We start from the raw sequence: 19,365 nt of genomic DNA, 5'->3' as shown, positions 1-19,365 counted from the left end.
CATCCAAGAAGCCCCATGCCATCCCTTCAAATCGGTATCTGAGCTACAAGCACAACAAATCGGGAATAAATGCTGCCAAGGAGAAAATCAAATTCTGCTTATGCAGTAAGTGGGCAGCGACTAATCGGCCAACATTACCCCAAGAGCCTCCAAGTGAGGGAGCTGGGGCAATGGGGGAATAAAACAGCTGGCCCAAGACCTTCCCGGGGAACTTGCACCCCTGAGCACTGAATGTCATCCGATCAGGACAACGAAGCCAGACACTGAGCTCTCACAATCACAGAGGCTGCTGCATTTTAGAGGAATTCCAGGAGGCTGGAAGCCAGGAACCTGCACCCCCCAGTCCCAAGTGCCGTACTGAAGCGTTTTTCATTAGCTTTTTCAAGAATGGAGAAAGACCAATCATGTCAAGAGGTTTACAGTAACATTTATACTTCCATTTTCTAGCCTCCCGGTTTGTTTGCTCCCCCACCACCTGCCGCGAAGCCCAGCTTCTGTGAATCAGTGACTCGGCTACATCACACTTCCTCCCGGTGGCTCACAGTAACGGGGCTCTCTCTGGCCGCTAGTGCTGTGCCAGCTCACAGGGGCTCAGCTGCTAGATCCCTGATCTTGCAGCAGACTTCGAGCAGAGCCGGGTACCATCTCTCCATTAGAGCCCTGGTACAGCCACTTGCAGCTCAACTAACCACATCAGGAAACCCTTAGCTTATGAGAAATGGATTTTAGGATTCTTTCAGTACTGCCAAGATAGCAACCTCCCTCCACCCACCTGAGAGAGAGATGGATACATAGATGGATAAATAGATAAGACAGCTCATCTTAACCCTGCACATCTCTCCTTTCACCAAGGATCTGCACTGCAAGGTATCTCCTCTCTTTCCTCCCCTCTAGAGAAGACCAAAGACGGGAAACTAACCCTAAGTACCCAATTGACAATTATGATGCTACGGGCAGGAAGAGGTACCTCACACACAGCAAGCTGAGAATATTAACAGTCTACCCCACCAAAGCCCAAACAGGTACACTGCTTTCCAAATGCAGGCTGATCAGATTAGCACCTTCTCTCCACTACACTCCCCCAACCCTAACACCACCACCACCACCACCACCACCTTTGGGCTCTGTCTGCCTCGCATCAATGCAGGTCCCTTAGAAAAGTCAAAATTTCACTTACTCAGATCTACCAAGAATTCCCAAAGCCCTGCTGTACGAAAACCCCACAAACGGCAGTTCTTCGCCCGAGAAACCTGAGGGGTTCAGCTGGCACGGAGAGGATGAAACCCATGAATTCTTCTCTGGTTCATCGAAATTGGAGGTGTCATCGTCAGACTTGAGGGTGGGAACGAAGGGGGGAGGAGCTGGTTAAAGAAAAACAAGAAGGAGGGGTGGGGTGGGGGGGAGAGAGAAATTCAGACGGATTCAACACTGTTGCGGAGAAGAAAACCGCCTCACTCCTTCAGCGTTCCCGGGGGCACTGCAGCGCCTGCCTTCAATCTGGCTCACACACAGGCAGACCCAGCCTCGCTAGCTCGCTCTTACAGCAACAAGAGATTAACCCCTTCCCTGCCAACATGGCCACCAACCCGCAGACAGGCTACCTTCCCCGCCAGGGGGGAAACCGAAGGGTAAACTCGAACAGGTCACCTGGTGGACGACAGCACTTGGGGAACTCATCTGAGCCAGCCGCTCCTCCCTGATGTTTCCAGAATGCTGCTACGGAGCATCAGCTGGCTGGCACCGGCGTGCCGGCTAACCTAAACCTATCCCCTTCCTCTTCCAGGCAGGTCCCAATTATTAATGTTTAGGGCTCATCAGTGGGATAAGATGGAATTTCTACATTTAATGGATTAACCGGAGTGAAAGGCAGGAGCTGGAGAGAGGATTTAGAAGGCATGTAACTCATGTTAGGACAGCACTGCAGTCTAGCCCAATCATATCCAGATGAGTATACTCAGAGCTCTTAGGAACCACTTTTTTTTTTAAGCTCATTATTCCTCCTCCCCAGATCCATCATGCCCCCTGAATCCACTGCAGTTTAATCAGCATAATGGAACAACCAGCCAAATAAAGTTCTTCCCGACGATGTACAGCACCCCTGAGCGCTGACGGTGTGGACGGACGGCTGCGTCCTACCTCGTTAAGGCATGACTCCCAGCTAGGGGCGTCTTACATCTTCTCCACTTCCTGTGGACCTACTAAGCTCTCTCAGTGAGGGAGGTGGACACTTGTCCATCAGTCACCAGGAGGCTGCCCACTGTGGTGGGCTCCCGGGGGTGTCGCCAGCCAGAAGCGCTGCCATGGCTGCGGGCAGAGGCGTCTGTGGCTGGCGAGCTGGGCATCACATCCCCCGCAGTGCAGGCTTCATGCTCCCCACTCTGTGCGTGCTCTGGCCGGAACCCCACCTGGCCGCCTGCGTGGCAGGGGCCAATGCTGATCTGAGTGACAGAGCAGCATGAGTCACGGCCAGAGCCCTCACGAGCGCCCCCTAGAACAGTTGCCGTGGCCCTTCCCGGCCCAGGCACTGGTTTTAACCCCTTGTTTTCTGGACAGAGCTTGGTATACCAGATAGGAGCAGCAGTCTGTTTTCCGCTGACAGACTCCAAGAATCTGGCTGTTTTCAAAGTTCCCTGACGACAACAACAACATGGGGAAGCAGCGACAGCGACAGAGGCGTCAGGGAGTAGATGGAGCAGCAAAGGGATGTGGAGCGGGGATGGAGCCAGAATGAGCAGGTCTGGCAGCTGCCGGGAAATGCAAAAAGAACATTCTCAGAACTTCAGGTGCACTGAGATGTGGCAGGAGATGAAAAATGGAAAATGTGCACCACCAGAAAATTATTTAACACCTCTAAGCTCTCAAGGAATATCGATCTTCCCTGTTAGTCTCAGAATCTACTTGCTTAACTCTTTAAAAACTAGTTGATGGGAAGAAAAATTACACTGAATGCTTCAGCCCACTTGCCATGTGTACCTCCATCAACACAGGCTTCAATCCAATCAGATTTCAATTACACAATACCTTTTTTATTAAGCAAAAAAACCCCCACTTTTTAATGGAAATTACATCTCATTAAGGATAAAAAAGAGAAGTTTTCCACCTCAAAATAAAGGAAACTCAGAGAATGACTGAGGAAATGTGTGGAGAGAGAGATGCAGGTGGCATCAATATGGAAGTATCACGGTTAATGGCACATACTTTGACTAGGTCAAACCCCAGCTCCACCACTTACCAGCACTGTGACCTTGGGGAAGTCCCTTAACTTCTGAGCCTCAGTTTCAACACAGAGATAACTTCCTCAAAGGGCTACTGGGAAGTGTAAATGAAAAAAAACCAAACCTATATAAAGTGCTTATTAGCACAGTTCTTAGCATACAGTGAACACTCCATCAAGATTACCTGCTATTGTTATTGCTCACGCGAGATGGATGTTTATGACAGACCCTGCAGTGAGATACAGCAGAATCTGTGTTACTTCCTCTTTCCTGCACAGACGCACTCATGTGGATGTTTGTCAATCATAGCATTTCATTCCTAGCAGAAGTTTAAATTTTTTTTCCACTATAAACTAATTTATCTTTGGGAGACTGAAACAGAATTCCATTTCTGTGTGAGAAACATGATTAACACAGGGGCAGGAGCCACCCTCCGTGAAATAATTACAACTGAGAAATTCCGTACTATAAAGATCCTTCTTTAAAACTGTCACGTTCAAGGCTAGCCCATGTGATCAGGATGAGAAAAAGGGCCGGGTAACCTTCAATAAAAGGGGACAGAAGTCAAAATGAAATACCCCAGCTGGTGACAGGTGAGGTATTCACAGGACAGACGAAAAGCTAGGGACAGTAACCCTCTAGACAGGTAGTCAGTTGGGAACAACAGGAAACTCTGTAAAGGGCTTCTGAGGGCCACGTTTGGGCAGGGGAAAGAGTCACAGCTTCAAGCCAAAGAGAAGTGGGGGAACTGGAAATTCTCAACCCGCCAGAAAGTGATGGATGCTCAGCCTTGTCCAGGGCCTTTTAGGAGGAAAGAAACAGGGCAGCTATTAAAACTGCAGCCCCAGGCAGGATGTCTGCATTTACAGTATTCTGCATGGTATGGGAACGATACACCAAGAAATTAGCATCAGTATCGGTCCAGGATCCCTTAGGAAACTGGCAGACACAAGTAGAGAAAAACTTAGGGCCACATTCACAACCCAAGGCACACAGGACTCTCTCTTGATCTCTCAATCTCTCTCTCTATTTCTCTCTCTCTCTCTAACACAAACACACACACACAATTAGAAATGAGTTCACAATTAAAAAAAAAAAAGTAAAAACAAACAACTACACACAATAAGGGAAAAGAAACCACCCAAGCTACCATGAAGGAGCATCAGCAGATACAAGAAGTAGGAGAATCAGCTCCCCAAAAACTGCAGATAAGAGAACAATCTAAAATGGACCATAAAATAAATTGTAATTTATTATCAAGGTAAATGAGTAAGAAATTCTAATAAAAGAACAAGGTACTCTATAGAAAAAACAAAGCACATCTGAAAGGAACCAAATAGAACGTTAAAAAATGAAGAGTAGGATTGCTGAATTTAAAGTCTGAAACTCAGTGGATGCTTTATGTAGATGAGACACAGCTGAAGAGGAACTTAGTGAACTAGCAGTTAGAGCTGAGGAAATCACATAGACCCATGGTCTGACCTGTAGGCTGGCAGCATCAGCATCACCAGGGAGTTGCTGAGAAATGCAGAATCTCAGGCCCTACGCTATGCCAGCTGAACCAGCACCTGCATTCTAACAAGATCCCCAGGTGATCTGTGAGCATGCTACAGCTGAAGGAATGCTCACAGAGAATGCAATACACAGAGACAAAGAAGGAGAAGGTTCAATACACCTCCAGTAAGAGCGCCAGAAGGAGAATAGAGAACTAGCTCCAAATTTGGACGCCACTTTTTAAAAGACTGTATAATCTAAAGACTAAAAAGTATGTGACCATACCTATCTTGGGGGGGGGGTTAATTCTCCTTTTGCTTGTACCTTATGGGAAAAGTCCCTTTTTTAATCCTCCTAAAGCATAATTTTTTTTTTTTGCTTTAAAAAAGGTATTATGTCCCTGAAATCATTGGATTTGCATCTATGGGGGTACAATACACACTGCACCTAAGAACACAGCATGGTGCCAGGCACACAGTAGGTGCACAATAAGTATCTGCTGAACAGATACATCATTACATGACTAGAAAATGGCTCTTGCAAAGAGAGTACCTAGCATTACAGGCCACAAAGTTAATGGATATTTGAGTTAAATGAAGAGGCTTTAAAAGCGGTGATGGTTCTGTCTGAAAAATATGTTAATGAGTGCCTATATTAGTATCTTCTGATACAGTATTATGAAATCACCATCTCACCCACTCCACGTGTCCACTACATTCAATAATGACAAATAAGATGTCATATATTAAGATCTGTTCATTGGTAGGAAAAATACGAAAAAAAACCCTTCCTTGTGTATTTTTTAAATAAATCAGCCTACACTTGAGGTCACATCGGGGCACATTCTCCTTAGTGGCAGGGGCTACACAACTAAGTTCTGGAGGGATTTTTTTTCCCCCAGTTCTAAGATAGATGGCAGAACAAGACTTTCAGAAAGAAAGAGCTATTTTAAGAGCTGTAGTTAGTCTCTCTCCTATAAATTCTCAATTTTTAAAAATCCTGACATTCATTAAAAGCTTTGGAGGGGGGCAGGGAGTATGGCCTTCAAAAATATCCACACACCAAAAAAAAAAAGCAAGGAAAGAAGAAGCAAATGGAGTCGTCCTCTTGGCCCTACTTGTCTCTAACATGCTCCACCGAGCTCCATGTATCCCATTCAAACCTTTAACTTGTCGGCATACCAGACGAACATTATTATTAAAAACACGAAAGATTTTCGGATGTTGGTCGAGTGTTTATCATCTGCTTTCCCCACTGGAACGCAGGCTCCATGGGGGGAAAGACTATGCTGTGTTTACTATTATACACCTAACACCTAGAACAGTATCCATCCTAGCTTAAGGTTTAATATAGACTACCTTAAAGGAATGAATGAGTAACTAGAACCTTGGAGGTGGGAACTAGATTCTCAGACCTCATGGGCTATCTCATGCCATGTGCCACTGTAGGAAACTCAGAGTACCCAACTAATCATGAAGAATTGGCGCACTGAAAACAAAAACCTGAACCTAGATCTAGGTCATAAAACTCCTATGACTTTCAATCATCACTGTGGGTTACTGACACCGGTGCTGAGTTGTGCACGGCAGAGGCAGAAGATGAGTAACAGACAACATAGTCAGAAAGGACAAAGGCACATAAATAAATACCGTGTAATGATATCACGAATCAAGACCGTGCCTGGAACACAGTGGGCAGTCAATGGTATTAAGTCAAAAACACTTTCAACTTCATTCTATCTACCATGATGTCCCACACCTTTAAAAAAAAAAAAAAAAAAGTACTCAACTGATTTATTAGATGTTCAAATCTAAAAGGAAGACTACCCCCAAATTAGCTGTCTTCCAGTTCCTCAAAATCTGCGGCACCGACGTGACTGTGCCTATCCACATTATGAACCCAGAACTGCAAAGTAAGTGAAGAGGAGGCTATCTGTGTCCTTTGGAGGTCAAGATGTGGGTGGGACAAGTGGAGAGTACATAAACAGAGTGATGGCCATTGTGTTTTGCCGATGGGGATACAGTGAGTTTTGTGCGTTCCCGCAGGAAAGTATCATGGAGGTGATTGAATCTCAAGAGTTAGTTAAAAGGTATCTTCATGGACTGGAGTGGGGATAAGTGCTATTTTAGAAAAGCCACGGAACAGGAGCCCATGAAAGCTGCGGGTAATGAGGCTGGGAAGTAAAGTGAAATCTCGGCTGGGCCTTGAAGGTGTAACAGAAAAAAACAAATCTGACTCCACATTAGCTCTGTTCCTTTGACTTTAACCCTGTGCTCTGCTTCCAAGGCTTAGTCTTGCTGGTTCTGCACCTTCTGCAAAAAAACGTTGCCTATAGCCTGAAACATACAGAATAGCGATTCTCAAGGGTCTGACCTTTAAAGATATTAATACTTACCCATTCCTATAAAGATAACAAGTTGAAGAATAGAAAATAACATTTGTTTTGTTGGATGTTTACAGGGACATCATGATCTCACCCAGGTGGACAGCTGCAAGAACAAACGATTCCAAGAACAAAGAATTCCTATACCGAGAAATTTGCAACAACCAAGCATAACCCCTCCCCTTTTTAGTATAAAAGGAGCCTGAATTCTGACCTGGGGAAGATGGTTCTCCAAGATATCAGTCTGCCATCTTCTTGGTCTGCTGACTTTCCAAATAAAGTCGCTATTCCTTGCCGCAACACCTCATCTCTCAACTTACTGGCCTGTCGTGTGGCAAGCAGAACGAGTCTGGACTCAGTAACAGAGGGGGATCCTGGACTGGACTGACAGAAGGGATTATTAGAGGGAGTTTTAGAGCACTGGGCTGGTGCCTGTGCCAGAGGCTGATACAATCGTCTCAGCAGTGATGATGGGAAGAGGTCGATGCTGGGAACCGCTGAAGGACAAGCCTACAATAGTTAACATGACAAATTCTACACTAGGGAAGTGATAACAGAAACAGAGAGGATGTGGATTCACAGGAGATGTGGCAAAAGGGTGACAAGTGATCGGAGAGCAGAGATTTTAGGAATATCAATAACTGACTCTTACAATGGGAGCAACTCCGAGATGAAAAAGATGGCAACAGAAAAAAAGAGCAAGATACCCAATATCAGAGACTTCATGGGAATGAACCACAGAATAAATTAGCGGATGGGCAAACAGAGCTAGCTACTAAATAAACACTAAGTAATTTAGCCCATGAGAACAGAGTATATCCCCTAGGGCCCCAGGCAAGTCCCCTACTGTCCCCACTCTGGGTAGGAAGTGGCCAGATATCACTTGTCCAAACAACACGTTGTATACACAATGCAAAAAGAAGATAAATCAGATCCAGTTTCCAATAGACCTGAGTAAATAAAAAATTATCCCATGTCTTTGCCTCCCAAAAGAGTCATAAAAAGACTTTAAGGTAATGTTGATTTGGCTGGTGGTCAATTTTTACAATAGTGTCTTCAAAGTAAAAGAAAAAGGAAGTTAGCATTACTCAAGTATGCGCTAATCAATCAATCTCAAGGATGCTAGGGATTGGCTGCCAACAGCTAAGTGGACAGCCCCTCTGGTGGCAGACAGGAAATCTCGAAGGAGCTGTGTTCTCTACCTGAATCTCACCATCCTCAAAGCCATGTTCCTACAGGCTGATTAATATCAAATTTTTGGTAAACAACTTATGTTTTCCCACAGAATTAACTTTGAGGGAAGCTCAGTCTCAATTCTGGATCGCACTTCAAACAGCCTTCTAACATTTTAGTGTTACTTTGTTTTTTAATCCCTCTCTCTTGGTTTTAGTACACAGTGACCTGTGAAACACCTACATAGGATGGAAACATTCAAAAGAGAATCTTTTCTAAGTGCAACTAATCATGGCTGTATTTCTCGCAAAGCTGGGCTTGGATACGTCCAGTGTGGGGCTCAGATGGAGACCCCAGAATATACTTGAACAATGGTTCCTAGGCTTTTATTTCCTGGGATCCACCCGCACTAAGATCCCAACAACTTTCCCTTCAGCACCTCCCTCCTTGAATTACCTCCACCCAAGGGCATATCAGACTAGATTCATTCTTTGCTGCCCTCAAGACCTCTGTAGTATCCTTTTCTCCAACATTTTTAAAATTTATTTTTAAATTTTTATTATGAAAACTTTCATATAAACAAAACCTAAATGTCCGTCGATAGATGACTGGATAAAGAAGTTGTGGTATATTTACACAATGGATTACTTCTCAGTCATAAAGAAAGAATAAAATAATGCCATTTGCAGCAACATGAATGGACCTGGAGATCGTCATTCTAAGTGAAGTAAGCCAGAAAGAGAAAGAAAAATACCATATGATATCACTCATATGTGGAATCTAAAAAAAAGACACAAATGAACTTATTTACAAAACAGAAACAGACTCACAGCCATAGAAAACAAACTTACAGTTACGGCGGAGTAGGGGAGAGAAGGGAAGGGATAAGTTGGGAGTTGAAGATTTGCAGATATTAACTACTATATATAAAATAGACAAACAACAGGTTTTTACTGTATAGCACAGGGAGCTATATTCAATATCTTGTACTAACCTGTAACAAAAGAATATGAAAAGGGATATATACATGTATATGTATGACTGAAGCATTATGCTGAACACCAGAAGTTGGCACAACATTGTAAACTCACTATATTTCAATTAAGGAAAAAAAAAGGAAAACTTTCACATGCACAAAAATGGTATGGGAGAAAAATGAGCTCCCACACGTCATCTCCCATCTTGAACCACTTGCGAGACTTCGAACCTCATTTCATCTCACCTCCATCCCTATTTTATCTGCATGTTCGCTGATTACTAAAAACAAACCCCAAACAGCATATGATTTTATATGATTTTACCAGTAACGACTGCAGGAGGTATCCCTAACCCAGGGTCTCCCACCTGTGGCACCACCGACACTGGGACTGGAGAATGCTTTGTCGTAGGGGACGGACGTGTGTATTGCACGGTGTTGAGCAGTGTCCCTGACCGCTACCCACTAGATGCCAATAACACCAAAAATGCCTCCAGGTATTGCTAAACGTCCTGCAGAGGGGCAAAACTGCATCCAGTTAAGAACCACTCCTCTAACAGATAAGGACTTTTTAAAAACCGTGACCACCATACCTTCATCACACCCAACAAAATTAAGAGTAACTCCTTAACATTATCTAGTATCACGTTTGTGTCCGATTCTCCCAGTTGTCCCCAAAATGTCTCTATAATTGATTTGTTTGAATCAGGATTCAACCAAGGTTCACACGATTTGGTTGGTGTGTCTCTTATTCTATAAACACTGACTTTTTTTTTTTAAATGGCATTTGCTGGTTTAAGAAATGGGATTGATCACATGTCCCTGTAGAATTTCCCACATTCTGGGCTTGGGTGATTGTAGCCTTGTGACATCAATGAACACGTTTCTCTATCCTCCTACGTTTCCTGTCAACTGGCAGTTAAATCTAGGTCCTCCCGTACACTCATATCCAATTCTCTTGGCGAGAATACTGCCCAGGATGTGCTGTCTACTTAGTAGTGCCTGACATGAGAGGGCACACCATGCTTCTCTCTCTTCGTATGATGTTAAGAATGATCCATGGGTTCCAGTGGCATTAGCCGGGTCCCTCCCTCATGAAGTTCCCTCTCATCTTTCACTTCATGGTCTCAGCAACCACTGATGACCACTGCCTAGAGCCATCATTTCCTTAAGGGCTGAAAAATGGTGGTTTTCCAATTGCATCTTTCCTTCTACGTTTATTTAGCACATCAACAATTTGGTTACCCTGGAATATAAAGACAGGATAAATGGTTATTTCCCTCTATTTACCAACATTCAGAGTAATGATCTGGGGCTGGGTGGGGACCTTAGCAACTGCCAGAAGTGACCAATGAGATTTCTTTTTCAGTTATCATTATGAACTCGTGAATTTTTTTGAATTTTTTTGAATTTGAAGTATAGTTAGTTACAATGCGTCCATTTCTGGTGCGAAGTCTAATGTCCCAGTCGTGTGTGTATGTATGTGTGTGTGTGTATATATATGTACATTTATATATACGTGTATATATATATATATATATATATATATATTATAAATATATATATTTGTTTTCATATTCTTTTTCATTAAAGGTTATTACAAGATACTGAATATAGTTCCCTGTGCTATACACAAGAAATTGATTTATCTATCTTTATATATAGTTTATATATATACATAAAACTCATGAATTTCTGTATACTTCATGTGTTTCAAACCCCTGCAGTCTTTTTGATGCTCATACTGTTCCATCTTAGGCCAGGAGAAGCCCCTCTCCTCTGCTAGATATTCCTGCCAGAAGAGTCAAATCAGAATCAGAACCTAATTTAGCTTTCGGAACTACTTTCCAGTTTACAGGGACTGGAAAAACAAGTACAAAACCACCATCCACCACCATCGTCCCCTAATGAAGAAGCAAAGAGACAAATATGGAGATAGTCTTTAAGACAATGACCCAACTTCTTTGTCATGGGGAAAAAAATTATGTATGTATATATGTATAGACATAGACATACACAGACCTATATGTATATATAGACACATACATATATATACATGTATATATAGAGTTTCAGTCATTGCCTGGGGGACAAGGGGAGGAGTGGGAGGGAAGGGATACAAGGCGGCATGAAGAAACTTTAGGGGGTCACGGATGCTCATTACTTTGAGTGTCGATGGTCTCACAAGTGCATACGTATGTCCAAACTGTACATTTAAAATACATGCATTTGTTGTGTATCTCCCACTCCTCAATAAAGCTGCTTCCAACCATTGGGAAGAGAGAACATTTTGTCCCCAATCTTTTCCGGGGCTAAGGATCTTGCAACACAGGCTCCTTCACCCCATGAGAGGGAAGCGCTGAATGAACACATCTAGTCTCACCCTTGACTTACTCCTCATCCAGGGAGGGAGGAACTGATCTGACCCATCGGAGCTGGACACTCACAAGGCTGCTGCACTGGAAGACAGGGTGACCCCACCTCGAAATCAACAACCTGGCTCGACACTTCTGACTTAACTGCCTACGTCCAAACTTGGCGGGCACTCGGCCAACTGACCTCCCTTGTCCTGCTCGTCCATCAGGCCCACCTTCCATGAGAGAAGGCCCACCAGTCTCCTCGGTACCGTGGGTGAATCTACTGGAGCCCTACATCAAAGTGGATGTACTCCCCTTGCCGAGGGTAAAGTGGGTACTTTCATCCCTCCCCGGCTATGGGTTCTTTGTGTGTGTGTGTCCTTTGTTGGTCAGAATTTTGAAGGACAGGAGGGGGGCTCTTGGTCCCCAAACTGCCAATGCTGTAGTTGAACATTATCTATTTCTTTCCATGACCAGGGATCAACAGAGTCAGCTGCATGTCTCTTCCAAAGTGAAGACACTGGAAACCATTTCCGAACCCTCGGTCATGAGCCACCTGCACCTCCTACGCTTTGTCCCTCAGCTTCAATCTGTTCTGACTCCTGCCAACCTCTCTCTTTAATTCTATCCGAACTCTGTCCCTGGAAAATGAGCGTAAATGCAATCACCGCGTTTCATGGAATTGACTAGAAAGTTGGCTGCTGTGTAGAGTCCCAGATGGTTAATACAGTTTTGAATCTTTGGCCAAATCATTTCCTGGTTGAACTGAAGGATTGGCTGAGGACTCCAATTTATGGGTTCTGTAACAAACCTATTCCCCATTTCCCATCACCTCCCAGGAAAGGTTAATTTGCCTCATTTAGAAATGATTTCCTCAACTGGAATTTAGCATTACATGATTGGCTTACATGAAGAGGCATCACAGAAGTGGTCATAGGGAAATCTCAGGGCACATATTAGAGGGATGTGGTCCACCATGTCATGAGGGGTCTCATTTTGGGGAACCCAACAATGAAATTCCTCAGGGCTCAGTATCCAGAAAGTTGAGTCTTTTCAGAGCACACCATTCTGGATTTTCTTTTCTCATGGGACGGGGGCTCTGATAACTGTTTATTCTCCTTTTCGATTTGGCCACCAGGAGGCTGAGGACCCCACATCTGCCCCCATCTAGCAATTTAACAGGAACTTGTTTTTACCCTAACCCTGACTTTATTTCCTGACCCTGATACGCCCTTCACCCAGATTTCTCGATTTATTTATTTCTATCCTTTTAATATTGCAATTATCTCTAAAGTAAGCCATCTCAATTTCTCTTGGAATAAAGTGGAATACTATGTATTTTTAACATCTCTGGTGGTAGCTTCTAAATTCAAACTAGAGGGGGAAAAATCCTATAATCCTAATCCATAAGCATTTCACTCTTTTTAGCCTATTTTCCCCTGTCAATAATTTACTCTCTTAAGAAAAATCCCTGAGAGACATATAAATATTCACCTATGTATCTCTTAAGGCTCTAAGAGCTACTGACTACGTGTCTTTATTATTCCTTTTTTATGTTTTAGCAGGTGGTGCCCACACGCTCCTTGTCTAGTAAGCTGAGTTTCTGCCAGCACTACTGCAGCGTCCCCCTGTCTTCCCCGCCTCCTCTCCCTCGTGCTGATTCTCCCGCACCCCCAGCTCCCCTTCCTCACTTCCTCCAGCCACTGCAGTGACTGGCTGGGTATCTAACAGGGAGATACATTTAAAGGCCAACCAAGGCTAATGGAGAAGTATATCTACCATCCTCCTCAAACTAGCTCAGAAAACAAAGGGGCAAGGGTATAGCTCAGTGGTAGTGCTTAGCATGCATGAGGTCCTGGGTTCAGTCCCCAGTACCTCCATTAAATACACAAACCAACCTAATTACGTCCTCCTCCCCAAAAAAGAAATGAAAAACAAGAAATGAGGGGAGGGGGAGGCTCAAATGATAGAAACCTCCAAATAAGCAGACCTTAAGAAGGCCCCCAACACACAAACACACACACACACAATGTCAAGTCAATGTCAATTCTGAGATAACGCAGAACACCAAAATAAATAAATGAAGTATTCATGTTAAAACCATAAAGGGTTTCCATTTGAGAAGAGAGAACTGCTCATCAGAAACCAATGCCAGGATGGCCAATTCAAAGAGTAAACATGGTGAGATCGAACAAAGACTTCTCCATTTATTTCAATGATGCGGGAAAACAGCCTGATAATAGACACTCCCGAATTTTTAGCAGGCAGTACAACGATGTCATTCAGAGTACAAGCTACACTGGATACTCTATTAGCACATAGAATATTCTGGAAAGTTATAGAAGGAGCTGACAGGAATGATTCACTTTAGGGAGAGGCACTGGGCATGGCGTGGGAAGGAGACATTTTTCACTGTTTAACCTTCTGTGTTGCTTGAAATTTGTTACCATGGACAGTACTGCTTTTTCAACTAAATTTTAAAAAGCAAAGTGAACGTGGAGTCAGGGAGACCTGAGTTAGACTCCTGCCACTGCCAACTCCTGGTTCCGTGACCTTTGCCAAGTGACTTCATCTCTTTAGGCCTCAGGATCCCACGCACTGTGGGACCAAACACACAGTATCTGCCTCAGGGAGGGCTTAGGAGGAGTAAATAGGACAATAATATGCACAGTGAGCTTAGCCGAGCCCCCAGGCACCTAACAGGTGCTCAATAAAGGGTATGGCAATATAGCACATACCTGAAAACTGTAACTGAAGGAAACTTTTGTTTTAATTGAAGTATAGCCAGTTTACAATGCTGTGTCAATTTCTGGTGCACAGCATAACAGTTCCGTCATACACATACATATATGTATTTCTTTCATGTTCTTTTTCATTATAGGTTACTACAAGGAATTGAATATAGTTCCCTGTGCTATAAAGTAGAAACTTGCTTATTTATTTTATATATAGTAGTCAGTATCTGCAAATCTCGAATTCCCAATTTATCCCTTCCCTGGCTGATAACCGTAAGTTTGTTTTCTATGTCTGTGAGTCTGTTTCTGTTTTGTAAATAAGTTCATTTGTCTTTAGATTCCACATAGTGATATCATATGATATTTTTCCTTCTCTTTCTAGAATGATGATCACCAGGTCCATCCATGTTGCTGCAAATGGCATTATTTTATTTTTTATCGCTGAGTAGTATTCCATTGTATAAATATACCACAACTTAATCCATCCTTAATTAAAAGTAAATATGGTTATACCCATTATCTTGCAATAACTTGTAATGGAATATAATTTGCAAAAATACTAAATCACTATGCTATACACCTGAAACCAATACAATATTGTAAAATCAACTATACTTCAATTTTTTTTTAAAAAGTAAATATGGGACAAGAGTAAGCTGTGGGATAGGGGGTGGAAGGCATACAAACGCCTTTTTTGTTTTGTTCTACAACCACCTATTTGCTACCAGGAAGCAAAGATTAAGTTAAACCACCGTCTTCAGAGATGAAGGATTGTAAGTCCATCTGAAAGAAAAGCTTCAAATTCCAAAAGCAGAGCCTAACATCCAGCGTTTCTAAGCAGTTCCATCTACCCTCAGCCAAAAAGCAGTCCCCCCTTACCCTGAGCCCAGAGGACAAAACAAGGAGGACTTCACAAAGATGAGTGAGAAACTCTAAGGCTGATATATCTCATTTTCTTCTTTTGCAGGCTTCACAAATGCTACACACAGGAATCTTATTCCTAGGGATCTTATTAAAGTGCAGCTTCTGACTCAGCAGGTCTGGGGTGGAGGGGGGCCTGGGTCTCTGCATCTCTAACAAGCTCCCTGGTGATGTTAGTGGTGCTGATGCTGCTGGTCCATGGACCACACTCTACATCATAGCAAGGTTCCACTGACCCCAGACTACGTTCCCATTGCTTGTTAACAATGGCAGTCTTGAGTGATTCTCATTATTGGAATACTCTCTCTCCCAGTAACAACCTGACCGATTCTTCTAAAACAAGTTCTCAACTAGGAGTGGCTGTGCCCCTCAAGGGACACAGGGCAAATGTCTAGAGACATTTTGGGTTGTCACAAGGGGCAGGGTGTACTGGCATCTATGGGTACAGGCCAGGGTGCTGCTGAACATCCTGCAACTCACATGAACAGTCCCCAAACAAATATCTGGTCCTAAACATCATCAGTGCCAAGGCTGAGGAACCACATAACCTCAAACAAATAGAAAACATGAATCGAGTCCTCTCAATTCAACTTGAAACTATCAATCGCAATTTTGGAAGTGGGTCATCAATCCAACACGGTCCTTTCCCAGGCTAGATCTGAAGTGTGGAGAGGGTAATAGATTAGCAGAAAGGACAGAATGCTGTACAAGGGGAAGGGTTCACTGTGTGTCTTTCTTTAAGATCAAGTTCGTGTGATTTGGTAAGCCAGCGGGCGACCTACCAAGCATTAAAATTTCTACCATTTTAAGGTACAGCAGTTTAAACAGGACCACAGCTCTGTTTAAGCAAGGACCTATAGCTTAGACTGTAAGTTCCCTGAAAGCCAGGGCTGTATCCCAATTTGTTCATCAATAGAGCTACAGCACCTAACATGGCACTTAGAACACTGCAGATACTCAAGTATCATGATGAATCTTACAGATTCAAAATTACAATTCCAAATGTGCTGAAATGGACAGACATTAAGCAATGGTTTATTACTTGTTATCACCACAAACGTCATTAATTACAATTACTTATGCTAAGGCATGCATGGTATTGTAGAAAGAGTGTGGGCTCTAGAACTGCCCAGACCTCAACCTAAATCTGGACTCTTTCTCTCTCTCACTTGCTATAGAACCTGGGACAAGTTATCACAGTGTCCACATCATAGTATGGAAACAGTAATCCTTACCTCTGAATTGTTTTGAAGTAATACAGTGTAATACACTTAAATACCTGGGGGTTGGCACAGAACAATTGATACTTAACCAGTCTTTCCTATCATACTGAAGGACTGGAGAACAACACCCAGTAGGTCTTATGGTGCTGATTTGTGCACACAACAGTGTGTACGAATTTCACCCGAGGCAAGGAAGCTGTAGAATCCCTTTCCTTTAAACCAAAGGCTGTGACCCCTCGGGTTTACTGAGAAATCACAGACTTATGCACTTGTGGTTTCATTATGGCCGTTCTGGGCCAGGTAGTGAATAATGATCAGAGACAAGGGCGGAGGGAGATCTCAGTGCTGATCTGCAAGGGACCAACACTGAGTCACTGCCGGATTGAAATGAAATGTACTCTCTGCTAACAAATGCTTAGGACCTGGAAACGCAGAATAACTTTGCAACAACTGTGCCTTTCTTGGAAGAGTGAAAGGAAGATGATGCGAGAGAAGAAGCCCACGTTGTAAGTAACAGACAAACAAGTTCTCTAGAGCATTAGAACAGATGTTCTAGGAAATCACCCACAATCAGCATGCACATTATGTATTACTCACTGTCAAGACATGGCAGTCTTTTTTTTTTTTTTTTTTTTTTTGGTGGGGAGGGAGTAATTAAGTTTATTTATTTTTTTAGAGGAGGCACTGGAGATTGAACCCAAGCCCCCATGCATGCTAAGCATGCACTCTACCACTTGAGCTATACCCTACCCCGCCTAAGACATGGCGGTCTTGAATGAAAGCGGCAAGCGTGCTGGTTCCACTGACATCACTAGCCTTTAGGGGAGGATATTTTAAAAGATGTGAGTAGAAGGGCATACCAGACAGTAAAACTTTCCCATTGACAGGAGCAGGTGCATGATGCCAGGAAATGAAGGCATAACCCCAAAGGCATGAAAGAGGAGGTCTGACTGGCTTCCAGAAGCCCACAAAATCAGGCTAGGGGAGCAATGAGACTTGCCCAGTATCACTGGAACTGCACAGCCCAGGGCAGCTAGTACACTTCAGAAGCCCCCTACTACAACTTGGAAAGCAGCCTTAAAATAATGATGATAAGTAACTGAAAACTCAACCTTCAATCTGATCATGCAAGGCTGGGAATGAAGCATCAGAGTAATAGGTACACGGTGACATCCATGAGTGTGGCTGTAATTCATCAGAGAGCTCTTGACTTGCTGGGAGAACAAACATTCCTGAACTTGGTCAGATTCTTGGTTCGCACTGTGTTGCCCACAGCAACTCCAGGGGAGGACCCAAGAGGGCACAGATGCTCCTCAGGGTCAAAGCCAAGGCATGTCCTAGTTTCTCCCAGGAGCCACCCCCAAATCTGTCACTCATAAATTTGCCCAGACCATTCTGAAACTGCATTCATATATCCTGCCAGGACCACCTCTTGAGATAATGAGTTTTACAAGATTACTACCTGCTGTGTTAAGCAGTACGTCCTTTCATTGGTTACAACAAGAAAAAGAAGAATTAGGGTTGAAATAGCAGAAAGGCTAATGTTGCTTTCATTAAAGAACAATCTTGTGTATGGAAAGTGGAAATATTCAACAGCCTGGAACCACTAGGCATTTGAGCAGCAACCATGAACTCGGGAAACCTAATGACTTCAAGTGCTTTGGTTGATGAAAGTCACTCAACATGTGTTTATGAAAAACAGGACTGGACAAAGGCGTAATTTTTGTTAGAGTTACCTAGTTAGAAAATAGCTCAAATATCATGGAGTCCAGAAATGTTTTCAATCACAAAACCCTCAACTGATTACAAATACACAGGGATGGGAGGTTGGTGAAAAACAGGAAAATCTGCTGGGAGACATTGAAATTGATACCTCGGCTCTCTGCATTGCCAAGGAATGTGACGGAACCTTCAGGAAGAGGCTCTACCAATCCTCAGTGCACATGGAGATCCCACCCACCGGCTGAACTACACTAAGTGACTCAGCCAGGATTAGTCTCATTGACTGCAGACATTCTAACTGCAATATGGTACCCTGGATTGATTCCTGGAACAGAAAAGGGACATGAGTGGGGAAACTGGCGAAAACCGGAATACAATCTGAAGTTTAACTAACAGTAATGTATCAATACTAATCTTATTTTGACAAATGTGGCATCGTTATGAAAGATGCTAACATTACGGGAAACAGGAAGAAGGGTATGCGGGAACTCTATACTCTCTTTGAACTTCTCTTTAAATCTTATATTAAAGTATTATATTAGAGTAAAAGGGTTACTAAAATTAAAAGAAAAAAAATTTTTTAAAGCAAACATATTTCATGACTCTTCAGAGCCACTATACTGGGAGTTAGAAGTCAATAAAAACCATCAAGAGTTTCTGTTAGAGTTTTAGAATCAGGATTCATGGCAAAAGACATGAAAAGACATTTTTCTAAAGAAGATGTACATAGGACCAAGAGGTGTATGAAAAGGCGTTAATCATCACTCATCATCAGAGAAATGCAAATCAGAACCACAATGAGATATTACTTCATACCTATTACGATGGCTATCACCAAAAAGACAAGAGATAATGTGCTGGCAAGGATGTAGAGAAAAAGGAAAGCTTGTACACTGTTGGTAGGAATATAAATTGGTACAGCCACTAAGGAAACAGTAAAGAGTTTAATCAAAAAACTAAAAAATAGGACTACCATATGATCCAGGAATCCCAACTCTGGGTATATTCCCAAAGAAAATGAAATTGGTACCTGGAAAAGCTATCCATGCTCCCACATTCATGGCAGCATTATTCACAGTAGCTGAGATATGGAGTCAATCTCACTGTCTGTCAGTGGACGAATGGATTAAAGAAGAAGGAAATCCTGCCATTTGAGACAACATGGA

At 43.1% G+C, this 19,365-nt stretch overlaps 1 protein-coding gene across 10 annotated transcripts in view; it reads right to left on the bottom strand.

Annotated features, from left to right (window-relative positions):
- Positions 1–19,365, bottom strand: part of CIT (citron rho-interacting serine/threonine kinase) — a 149,991-nt gene that overhangs the window by 92,549 nt on the left and 38,077 nt on the right. For all 10 annotated transcript variants that reach the window (XM_074356328.1, XM_074356329.1, XM_074356330.1 and 7 more), the window contains exon 10: positions 1,178–1,361. In XM_074356328.1, the coding sequence (XP_074212429.1) occupies positions 1,178–1,361 (184 nt within the window). The remainder of the gene's footprint in view (positions 1–1,177; positions 1,362–19,365) is intronic.

The sequence above is a fragment of the Camelus bactrianus genome, chromosome 32, assembly GCF_048773025.1.
Source record: "Camelus bactrianus isolate YW-2024 breed Bactrian camel chromosome 32, ASM4877302v1, whole genome shotgun sequence".
Taxonomy (NCBI): domain Eukaryota; kingdom Metazoa; phylum Chordata; class Mammalia; order Artiodactyla; family Camelidae; genus Camelus; species Camelus bactrianus.
Note: the sequence above shows the minus strand (reverse complement) of the source record. Positions and strands in the feature narration are given on the sequence as shown.